The sequence below is a fragment of the Hyperolius riggenbachi genome, chromosome 12 (genome assembly GCF_040937935.1).
Source record: "Hyperolius riggenbachi isolate aHypRig1 chromosome 12, aHypRig1.pri, whole genome shotgun sequence".
Lineage (NCBI taxonomy): Eukaryota > Metazoa > Chordata > Amphibia > Anura > Hyperoliidae > Hyperolius > Hyperolius riggenbachi.
The window spans coordinates 121833031-121845648 of NC_090657.1; the positions used below are offsets into that span (position 1 = coordinate 121833031).

The window sequence follows — 12618 nt, forward strand, 5'->3', positions numbered from 1 at the left end:
TGAAACGCTTTTTCTTTTTCTGTAGCGTTTCAGCTAGCATTTTGCGGTTTTGTGAAGCGTTTTTGGTGTAGTAGATTTCATGTATTGTTACAGTAAAGCTGTTACTGAACAGCTACTGTAACAAAAACGCCAGCAAAACCGTTTTGAACTGGCGTTCTTCAGAGCGGTTTGTGTTTTTCCTATACTTAACATTGAGGCAGAAACTCATCCACAATCCAAAAAAAAAATGCCTTACCCCGGGAGGATTCGTTTCTGCAAAACGCCTCCTGCTCTGGTGTGCACCACCCCCATTGAGATACATTGACCAAGCGGATCCGCAGCCGCAAGCGGATCTGAAAACGCTGAAAAAGCCGCTCGGTGTGCACCAGCCCTAAAACAAAAAAAACATTTTTTTGTTACAGCCGATACAAATTTTAAAAAAAATCTGCACTATTTCTACTTTCTGATTCATGGAAGCAGACATATTGTTAACAGCATGTGCCTTCAAATGGGCTTATCTGCCATGGGCAGTCATGTGACACATGGGAAAGATCAGATTACAACTTGTGATTATACACACATGAGGGGGAATTAGACAGGCTAAACTCTCTAAATACATACAGGGTGCATTTCTTTCTGTTTTCCTTCTGTCCTGTGCAAGAGCTTCAATAGCACCAGTCGTTCACAAACAACAATAGCCAATTTTTGTGTAACATTATTTAAAATTTACAAGAGAGCATAGCAGAAGCAGAATATTTAAATCGACTCCGTAACAAAAATTGCATTCTGTTTTTTATCATCCTACAAGTTCAAAAAGCTATTCTAATGTGTTCTGGCTTACTGCAGCACTTTCTACTATCACCATCTCTGTAATAAATCAACTTATCTCTCTCTTGTCAGACTTGTCAGCCTGTGTCTGGAAGGCTGCCAAGTTCTTTAGTGTTGTGGTTCTGCTATGAACTCCCCCTTTCAGGCCCCTGTATGCACACTGCCTGTGTGTTATTTAGGATTAGAGCAGCTTCTCTCTTCTCTCTTATCTTTTACAAGCTGGATAAATCGTCCTCTGAGCTGGCTGGGCTTTCACATACTGAAGAATTACAGACAAGGGCAAAGCTGTTTGCAGGAAGAAACAAGCAGCCTGAAACTTCAGTGCATGAGAGATGCAGGGGGAAAGAAACACACAAATAATCTCTTGAGATTCAAAAGGAAGGCTGTATACAGCCTGCTTGTGTATGGATGTATTTTTCTATGTGTGGACATACTGTACATCAACCTACTTCCTGTTTTGGTGGCCATTTTGTTTGTTTATAAACAAACTTTTTAAAACTGTTTTTAACCACTTTTAATGCGGCGAGGAGCGGCGAAATTGTGTCAGAGGGTAATAGGAGATGTCCCCTAACGCACTGGTATGTTTACTTTTGTGCGATTTTAACAATACAGATTCTCTTTAAAGCAACTATCCATGGATAAAAAGTAGCACTTTTGTTAAAATAAATAATTTTGGCCAATTTTTCTACAAGTCTTCAGAATTCCCAGCCTAGAAAAATAACCCAAAATAATTAATGTGCAAATGTGCTGCATTACCCAGAGCTAGTGGAGGGTAAGCTGATTAAAGGACACCCAAAGTGACATGATGAGATAGACATGTGTATCTACAGTGCCTAGCACACAAACAACTATGCTGCGTTCCTTTTTTTCTTTATCTGCCTGAAAGAGTAAAATATCAGGTATGTAAGTGGCTGACTCAGTCCTGACTCAAATAGGAAGTGACTACAGTGTGACCCTCACCGATAAGAAATTTCAACTATAAAATACTTCCCTAGCAGAAAATGGCTTCTGAGAGCAAGAAAGTGGTAAAAAGGGGAATTTCTTATCAGTGAGGGTCACACTGTAGACACTTTCTGTCTGAGTCAGGACTGAGTCAGCCACTTACATACCTGATATTTAAAGTGAACCAGAGACGAAGCACCCTCATGTATTTTACTACATCAATGGGAACATGACAGTAAACACCTACCCTGCTCTTGGTTTCATTCTTCTCTGTTAAATCTACCTGTTATCAGCCCTGATAAGAATCCCCAACTGAGCATTCAGTCTAGCTTTTCCTGGAATGATTATAGCTGAGTCAGTCTTCTGTGATGTCTTTTCAAGCCTGCCCCCTTGTGGCTCTGCTTTGCTGCTTCCAGGATAAATAGCAGCAAAGCAGAGCCACAAGGGGGCAGACTTGGGCTTGAAAAGACATCATAGAAGACTGACTCAGCTATAATCATTCCAGGAAAAGCTAGACTGAATGCTCAGTCAGGGATTCTTATCACGGCTGAAAACAGGCAGATTTAGCAGAGAAGAATGAAACAGATAGCAGAGTAGGTGTTTACTGTCATGTTCCCATTGATATATATGGTAAAATACATGAGGGTGCTTCGTCTCTGGTTCTCTTTGACTCTTTCTGGCTGAGAAAGGAAAAAAAGGATCACAGCATACTTGTTTGTGTGCTAGGCACTGTACATACACATGTCTATCTCATGTCACTTCGGGCATCCTTTAAGGAAGTCTCTGGACAATCCAGGTTTATCACTTCTGGAGGTACCTATTTTTTTATTATACTTTAGGTATGCTTTAAAGCCCAACTAAACAAAAATTCTAATAGCAATCTGAATGATAAGTCTATTTAAACCCTTCATAAGAGGCAAAATGGAGGACAAAATACATTTTCAGGAGTCATGTGTGCTTCGCAACTGCAGCACAACCTACTTCCTTCCCTCTATAGATTTAATTGAGCTATGACCAAACTATATAACCACCATCCTATTACTTCTTGTATAATGTATCTTCATATAGGTACAGGTTTTCAAGAGATAGTCCAGATGTTTCTAGGACATTCTCAATGTACATCCCTACCTTTTCTGGAATGCAAGAAGTAGTCGTGGATCCAAAATATTTTCCTCTGGCTCCCAACTATTGTGCCTGCAAAAAAAAAGCAGGAAATACTGTATAAAGACAACAGTTGTCATATTGCAATCTAGCAGTTAAAGCAAATCTAACTGAAAATAAATGTAGGAGTATGTGTATTATTAATAGTATTGGTAACAAAGAAAATTAGTCTCATATTTATTTTAAAATGTAACATCTAAATGTTTTAGACTGAATTCCAAACAGCAGCCATGATAGTCTGGCGCGTGTGTTTGACAACTGAATAAAGCAATATCTATCTATCTAACCATCCATCCATCTATGGCCTCTTGCACACTGCAACTGATTCCGATTCAGATTCCGCTTTTTAATCTGTTTTTACTTCCGATTCAGATTCAGATTTGCAGTTTGCTCCTTGCACACTGCAAATCTGAATCTGAAGCGGAGATAAAAACTGATTAAAAAGCGGAATCTTAATCTGAATTGCTTGCAGTGTGCAAGAGGCCTATGTCTGATCTTCCGCAGTGCTATAAGTTGTACACAAGCATACAATATTAAGGAGTATAGATACATGGGCAGTTCACCATACTGTACAATCAGGACATCCAGCAACACAAATACATACAGTGTAAAGTTTGAAAAACATCACTTATGCTGATACATGTTCATTTGTTAAATTGCAACAGAGACAGGAAACACTAGGAGGAGGTCTCTGCCCTTGTAATCTTACAATCTAGCACATAGTGGGGTGGAGGCACTAAAGGAGTTCACAAAGGCAGTGAGCCTCAAATTCTAGCTTTAACAAATAAGCTTGTCTGAAGAGTTTTGCATTTGAAAACTTCCAGGCTTGGAACATGACGGACAGGGTGTAGGAGTTCAAATGGAGAGGCAAAACACGTGAGAAGTCCTGGATTCAAAAGTGAGAGGTGTTGATGAAGCTGGACAACAACAAAGGTTCTCATGGTAGGAGCAAGAATAATATCTCGAGATTAACGAAGAAATGTATGGAAGGGATATCTTATATATATAAAGCTTTGTATGCTAAATTGAGCTTGTGACCAAGCTACTGGAACTGTGGCAAGAAACTAAATCATTTTTTTTCCTGGTAATTAATATGTTATTTCGCTGCTTTTTCTTAGCAGGGTTGTACGATTTAATTTTTATAAGTGGAAGAGGTAGTTAGCTTGGTCAATGTATTTTGCTTTATTACTCAGTCCAAGCTTGCTCAGTCTTGCTGCTCCAAGTGGTGCAAATTAAATTGAACAAAGTCTTTGGAACACAGGCAGTTAACAACTGTAATAGGCAAATGCCCATGACTGACCTGTTATTCTACTGCCTAGTGTTTAACCACTTGCCGACCACCCATAGCCAATTGGCGGCGGCAAAGTAGCACGCCCAGGACCGCGTAATGCCAATTGGCGTTGGGTCCTAAGACACTAGCTAGCCGGGGATCGCGCGCTGGGATGTGCACGCATCCGCCCTCAATAGGCTCCGCACCAACGCGACGTCAACCCGCCACCCGTTCGGGAGCGCCGGCGGGTTGTTAACCCCTGATCTGCTGCATTGCAAGTGTATAATACACTTTGTAATGCATACAAAGTGTATTATACAAGCTGCCTCCTGCCCTGGCGGTCCCAGTGATCGAGGGACCACCAGGGCAGGAGGCAGCCTTCACTGTAGTCACACACACACTGATCCTGCCCCCCCCCCTGCCCTCTGATCGCCCACAGCACCCATCAGACCCCCCCCGACCCCTGTTTGCACACAATCACCCCTCTAATCACCAATCAATCACTCCGTCACTAGCTGTCAACGCTATTTTTTAGATTAGGTCCTAAACTGCTCCCTGAGGGCTCCTGATCACCCCCCCCACACACACACACACCCCCTCAGATCCTCCCCAGACCCCCCCGTGTGCTGTATACATCTATTCTCCCCTGTAATCACCCACTGATCACCTGTCAATCACCTATCAATCACCCCGTCACCACCTGTCACTGCCACCCATCAGATCAGACCCTAATCTGCCCCTTGCGGGCACCCAATCACCTGCCCACACCCTCAGATAGCCCCCCAGACCCCCTTTGATAAACTCGCCATTGCATTGCTTGCATATATTCTCCCCTGTAATCACCTACTGATCACCAATCAACCACCCAGTCACCACCTGTCACTGCTAGCAATCAGATCAGACCCTAATCTGCCCCTTGCGGGCAACCAATCACCCGCCCACACCCTCAGATAGCCCCCCAGACCTCCTCTGATCACCTCCCCAGTGCATTATTTAGATAGGTTCTCCCCTCTAATCACCCATCAATCACCCCCTGTCACTGCTGCCCATCATACCCATCAGATCAGACCCTCATCTACCCCTTGCAGGCACCCAATGACCCACCCACACCCTCAGATCGCCCTCAGACCCCCTTCCGATCACCTCTACAGTGCATTGCTTGCATCTATTCGACCCTCTATTCACACCTTGAGACACCCATCAATCACCTCCTGTCACGACCTGTCACCGCCTAGCACACCTACCCATCAGATCAGGCCCTAATTTTCCCCGTGTGGGCTCCTGATCACTCAGCCAAACCCTCAGATACCCCTCAGACCCCCTTCTGATCACCTCCCCAGTGCATTGATTGCATCTATTCTCCCCTCTAATCACCCCCTGAGACACCCATCAATCACCTCCTGTCACCCCCAGTACTCCTATCCATCAGATCAGGCCCTAATCCGCCCCCTGCAGGCTTCTGATCACACGGCCAAACCCTCACCCACCCCACCGCAGTGAAAGAATTTTTTTTTCTGATCACTGCTGGTACAACTTAATTGTGGCTGAGACCAACCGTTATGCCACACAATACGCAACCGCCAAATCCAAAAAGCTACTATGCCCAGACTTTTCGGTGGAAGCCACTCCAAGTTTCCGAATGTAACATTTTTTGGGGCCTTCTCCTTAACATGGGTCTAGACAAAAAGAATGTATTGCGGTCTTATTGGTCTACACACCCAATACATCACATGCCCATGTTCTCTGCTGCCATGTCCAGGTCACGATTTGAGAACATCATGCGCTTCCTGCACTTCATTGCCAATACAACCTGTTATCTAAGAGGCCACCCTGCTTATGACCGGTTCCACAAAATTCGGCCCCTCATAGACCACCTGTCATCAAAATTTGCAGATGCTAATACCCCCAGCCAGTCATTTTGAGGCAATTGGTTTCCAGACTACTCCTCACGGTTTTGGGCCCCTAAAATGCCAGGGCAGTATAGGAACCCCACAAGTGAGACTCCATTTTAGAAAGAAGACACCCCAAGGTATTCTGTTAGGTGTATGATGAGTTCATAGAATTTAGTTTTTGTCAAAAGTTAGCGGAAATTGATTTTTTTTTTTTCACAAAGTGTCATTTTCCACTAACTTGTGACAAAAACTAAAATCTTCTATGAACTCACCATACACCTAACAGAATACCTTGGGGTGTCTTCTTTCTAAAATGGGGTCACTTGTGGGGTTCCTATACGGGAACAGTAAATTCGGGCGCCTGAGGCTAGTGGACAAATCGGGCGCCGCCATTCACTCCTATAATAAATATCGTTTAATGGGCGCCCGATAGGAAAAAAGGGCGCCGGAGAAAATTAACGTTTTAAAAGCGGCGCCCGGAGACTTAATGTTTTATTACTGCTTCTCATGATTACACATTATTTAATGATTTATACATTTTTAAATATTATTTTTAAACGAAAAACAGTACAATATTTTTTTTCAAACATTATTTTTAAACGAAAAACAGTACATTTTATTTATTTATTTTTTTTTTTACATTATTTTTAAACGAAAAAACCAACAGGGGGGTCTTAGGTTTAGGCACCAACAGGGGGGTCTTAGGTTTAGGCACCAACAGGGGGTCTTAGGTTTAGGCACCAAAAGGGGGGTCTTAGGTTTAGGCACCAACAGGGGGGTCTTAGGTTTAGGCACCAACAGGGGGTCTTAGGTTTAGGCACCAACAGGGGGGTCTTAGGTTTAGGCACCAACAGGGGGGTCTTAGGTTTAGGCACTAACAGGGGGGTCTTAGGTTTAGGCACCAACAGGGGGGTCTTAGGTTTAAGCACTAACAGGGGGGTCTAGTGGTTAGGGGTAGGTACAGGGAGGGTTACTTAGGCACCAACAGGGGGGGTCTTAGGTTTAGGCATCAACAGGGGGGGTCTAGGGGTTAGGGGTAGGTACAGGGAGGGTTACTTAGTAATTTTTTTTTTTAAACGTTATTATACGTTTCACTATTTAAACGAAAGATTAACGTTTTTACAATTGCCGATTTAATGCACATTATTTAATGATTTATAACTTTATAAAACATTAATTTTAAACGAAATACAGTACAATACATTTTTAAATGTTATCCATGCTTATCGTTAAAAACCCGGCGCCCTTTTTTCCCAGCGCCCCTTTTTAACGTACGCTCCTATACTGCCCTGGCATTTTAGGGGCCCTAAACCGTGAGGAGTAGTCTAGAAACCAAATGCCTCAAAATGACCTGTGAAACCCTTAAGGTACTCATAGGACGTTGAGCCCCTTAGCGCACCTAGGCTGCAAAAAAGTGTCACACATGTGGTATCGCTGTACTCAGGAGAAGTAGTATAATGTGTTTTGGGGTGTATTTTTACACATACCCATGCTGGGTGGGAGAAATATCTCTGTAAATGGACAATTGTGTGTAATAAAAAATAAAAAATCTCATTTACAGAGATATTTCTCCCACCCAGCAGCAACATAGGAGAAAGGAGGTTTTCTCAGGCCCTGCCGGCGCCGATTTGCTTCATTTTTTTTTTTTTTGCTAGCTGCGTCATCACACCGATCGCCGCCGCCCCGCACTCGATCGCCGCTATCCATCGCACCGCGCCCCCCTCCCCCCCCCCAGACTCCGTGCGCTGCCTGGCCAATCAGTGCCAGGCAGCGCTGAGGGGTGGATCGGGACTCCCAATGACGTCACAACGCCGCTGACGTCATCCCGCCCTGTCGCCATGGCGACGGGGGATGCCCTCCAGGAAATCCCGTTCTTTGAACGGGATTTCCTGATCGAAGCGGGCGGTGGGATGCCCTAGGCTCGCTACATGATTTAAAAAAACAACAACAAACAAACAAAAAAAAACTGCTGCGCTGCCTCCTGGCGGAATTAATTAGACCGCCAGGAGGGTTAAGAATACCTTAGGGCTGCATAGCCAGGCTGGACAAATTTCTGGAACAGTATCCAGGGCTCCTTAAAGATTGCAGCCATCACTATAATAGGAGCAGCCACTTGCATCCTGTGAGTGGCTCCAATACCTCCGCAGGTGAGACATGCAGCATGTATCCTGCAAAACGTTTGGCTCACACTTGATAATCTTGCAGTCCAACAAATGTGCAAGTGCTTGTACTGTACCACCAATGGCAGGACAAAGTTGGTGCTTTGCAGAAAAGAGCCAGGCAGGTGTTGGTGGTAGGGGACTCTATTATCAGGAGGACAGATAGAGCATTTTGTCGAAGAGACAGTGAACGCCGTAAAGTAGGTTGTCTCCCGGGTAATCTGGTTCAGCATGTGGTGGATCGCATAGACAAACTGATGGGTGGGGCTGGGGAGGATCCAGCTGTCTTGGTGCACATTGGTACTAACATCAAAGTTAGTGGAAGGTGGAAGGTCCTAAAAAACAATTTCGGAGAATTAGGAGACTAACTTAAGGCCAGGACCACCAAGGTGGTGTTTTCTGAAATACTGCCAGTGTCACACGCGTCACCAGGAAGGCAGCAGGAGCTTAGGGAGTTAAATAAGTGGCTGAGAAGTTGGTGCAGGAAGGAAGGAAGGCTTTGGGTTCTTGGAGAACTGGCCAGACTTTTCAGTCAGCTACAGGCTCTACTGTAGGGACAGCCTGCACCTAAATGGGGAGGGTGCTGGTGTGCTTGGGGAAAAGATGGTTAGAAGATTGGAGGAGTTTTTAAACTAGTCTGGAGAGGGGGGTATGGGGAGCTCAAAGATCCAGGAGGGAACGAACCAAAAGGAGGTGATTAAACCTTCTACTCCAACAGTATGTGCTAACCAATGCTAGAAGCCTTTCAAATAAGATCTGTGAACTGGAGTTGCTGATGAGAGATAATGGACTATGACATTGTAAATTTTTAAGTGTTATGAGGCCTGAACAGAGGAACAGGTAATGACCACAATGTGCAGTGACAGAAACTAAGACCATAACATAAGGTGTAAAGTAAAGTTTTATTGTGAGCAGTGTATAATATAATACAAATAAGATGCAACCACATGAACAGCAAGCTATATACAGACAACCAGGGAATGCAATGACAATAATGCAAACGGAATACATACAGTGAAGCTTCCACAACCAGACAAACAGTGTGCACACATAATCAACCCCTGACTACCTATATACAAGCAAACGTACACAGGATAATATAGATAGATAGAGAGAGAGTGTGTGTGTGTGTGTGTATACATACAGTGGCTTGCAAAAGTATTCAGCCCCCTTGAAGTTTTTCACATTTTGTCACATTACTACCACAAACATGAATCCATTTTATTGGAATTCCATGTAAACGACCACTACAAAATGGTGTACACGTGAGAAGTGGAACAAAAATCATACAGGATTCCAAACATTTTTTTTTACAAATAAATAACTGCAAAGTGGGGTGTGCATAATTATTCAGCCTTCTTTGTTCTGAGTGCAAGTCAGTTGCCCATAGACATTGCCTGATGAGTGCTAATGACTAAATAGAGTGCACCTGTGTGTAATCTAATGTCAGTACAAATACAGCTGCTCTGTGACAGCCTCAGAGGTTGTCTAAGAGAATATTGGGAGCAACAACACCATGAAGTCCAAAGAACACATCAGACAGATCAGGGATAAAGTTATTAAGAAATTTTAAGCAGGCTAAAGCTCAACACACACCATACAATCTTTGTTGTACAGATTTACCAAATCTATGTAGTATAAGGACCAACAGATTGAAAATACCTTGAATGATTGATTGGATAAGCTCTTATACTACATGAAAGTGGTAGGATTGAACAACCAAGATTGTATGGTGTGTGTTGAGCTTTAGGCTACAAAATGATTTCCAAAGCCTTGAACAACTCATGGAGCACTGTTCAAGCGATCATTCAGAAATGGAAGGAGTATGGCACAACTGTAAACCTACTAAAACAAGGCCGTGTACCTAAACTCACAGGCCGAACAAGGAGAGCGCTGATCAGAAATGCAGTCAAGAGGCCCATGGTGACTCTGGACGAGCCGCAGAGATCTACAGCTCAGGTGGGGGAATCTGTCCATAGGACAACTATTAGTCGTGCACTGCACAAAGTTGGCTCTTATGGAAGAGTGACAAGAAGAAAGCCATTGTTAACAGAAAAGCATAAGAAGTCCCGTTTGCAGTTTGCCACAAGCCATGTGTGGGACACAGCAAACATGTGGAAGAAGGTGCTCTGGTCGGATGAGACCAAAATGGAACTTTTTGGCCAAAATGCAAAACGCTATGTGTGGCAGAAAACTAACCCTGCACACCACTAAGAACACACCATACCCACTGTCAAATATGGTGGTGGCAGCATCGTGCTCTGGGGTTGCTTCTCTTCAGCAGGGACAGGGAAGCTAGTCAAAGTTGATGGGAAGATGGATGGAGCCTAATACAGGGCAATCTTGGAAGAACACCTCTTGGAGAGTGAAAGACTTGAGACTTGGGCGGAGGTTCACCTTCCAGCAAGACAACGACCCTAAACATAAAGCCAGGGCAACAATGGAATGGTTTAAAACAAAACATATCCATGTGTTAGAATGGCCCAGTCAAAGTCCAGATCTAAATCCAACCGAGAATCTGTGGCAAGATCTGAAAACTGCTGTTCACAAACGCTGTCCAGCTAATCTGACTGAGCTGGAGCTGTTTTGCAAAAAAGAATGGGCAAGGATTTCAGTCTCTAGATGTGCAAAGCTGGTAGAGACATACCCTAAAAGACTGGCAGCTGTAATTGCAGCAAAAGGTGGTTCTACAAAGTATTGACTCAGGGGAACGAATAATTACGCACACCCCACTTTGCAGTTATTTATTTGTAAAAAATGTTTGGAATGATGTATGATTTTCGATCCACTTCTCACATGTACACCACTTTGTATTGGTCTTTCACGTGGAATTGCAATAAAATTGATTCATGTTTGTGGCAGTATTGTGACAAAATGTGGAAAACTTCAAGGGGGCCGAATACTTTTGCAACCCACTGTAATTCCTAACAGTAAGGTTCTAGTGTTTTTAGAAAAGATAGATCCAATACAAAAAAACGGAGGGAGGGAGGTCTGTATGTTTGTTAAACCTCCCTTATCTCCAGTTTTGATGGACGACATAGCTGAGGAGGACTGTGACAGCGTGGAATCTTTATGGGTTAGTGTTCATGCAGGAAATAAGAGTCATTAATTGCTTATAAACCTCCACAAATAAATGAAATGGAGGAAGTGCTATTACTGCAGCAGATTGAAAAAGCTGCTAGCAAAAGCACGGCCATAATTATGGGCGATTTCAATTATCCAGACATTAACTAGGACATTGAGGCCAATCGCTCTAGTAAAAGTGGCATAATTATATCAACACTGCAAGATAATTACTTAACGCAGATGGTAACCGAACCAACCAGGGGAGATGCTCTACTGGATTTGGTCATTTTAAATAAACCAGATGTTATATCTAAAGTGCTTTGAATCCTGCATCGCTAATTTCTTTTTCTCAAATGGTATGCATTTGACTCTATGCAAAACTTTCTGACTGATTGATCTGCGCTCTGAATCCTGCATTGCTAACTTATTTTTCTCAAATGGTATGCATAATTAACTTAGGCCATTTCCTGCTACTCCTTACTTATTCAATAGAGCCTTTGCATATGCTTGACTAGCCCTGCCCCCGTGAGAAAAATTGGCCAGCCAATTCTCACCTGATATCAGTCTGCCTACTAACTTCAAACTCAGTTAGGGCTTATATTAATAGATCTCAAAAGGTCAGCAAGACCTTTTGGTCAGCAGGGCATATACTTAAAGGGTATATCTTTAAGGGTGCATAAGACACCCAGAATTAGCCCAGAAGAAAAGAGATGAGAACAGACACAAAACTCTGCACAGCTGCTCATATGCTGATCTAACACTGGTATGATCTCTTCTCTTTGGCTTCCCTGACTTCCACCATCAGCTCATGTTTCTCAATCCCTGAACTACCCTTATTTCAACCATCCACATACACCTGATAAAATCACACTAACTACCTTGCACTCTTTCCCTAATTATTCACACACCAACTTGCAAAAATGTTTAATATCCTTTTTACAGCCATTATCCTGTCAGCCCCACTAAAAATACCTACATCACTCACCCCTCCCGCTGCCAGCAATAACATTTCCATTGCTCCCTCTCTCCTACCATCCTCTCGTCTGTCTACTCATGAACTATTCTTATTTCTCAAATCACACATTCCTTCCTCCACGTCTCTTAAACAGCCCTCTGTCACATACAAATCACATCCTCACCTCTCATCTCTGCCTACTACTCCTACTTGCTGCTGGGGACATATCACCCAATCCAGGACCCTCTCCCAGACCGCACTGCACTCTGGTAAATACCACATCCCGCACTGACCGTCCTCACTCCTCGACACACATTAACCGATGTAACCTGATCACCATTCCTTGCCTTCCCAGCTCTCCCCCTC

At 43.5% G+C, this 12618-nt stretch overlaps 1 protein-coding gene across 3 annotated transcripts in view; it reads right to left on the reverse strand.

Annotated features, from left to right (window-relative positions):
• The window catches only part of CBX2 (chromobox 2), a 203300-nt gene that overhangs the window by 112539 nt on the left and 78143 nt on the right, over nt 1-12618 (reverse strand). For 2 of the 3 annotated variants that reach the window (XM_068264516.1, XM_068264513.1), the window contains exons 3-4: nt 2878-2943; nt 236-370 (exon numbers count right to left, since the gene is read on the reverse strand). In XM_068264516.1, the coding sequence (XP_068120617.1) occupies nt 236-370; nt 2878-2943 (201 nt within the window). The remainder of the gene's footprint in view (nt 1-235; nt 371-2877; nt 2944-12618) is intronic. The other variant, XM_068264515.1, reaches the window with a different exon arrangement.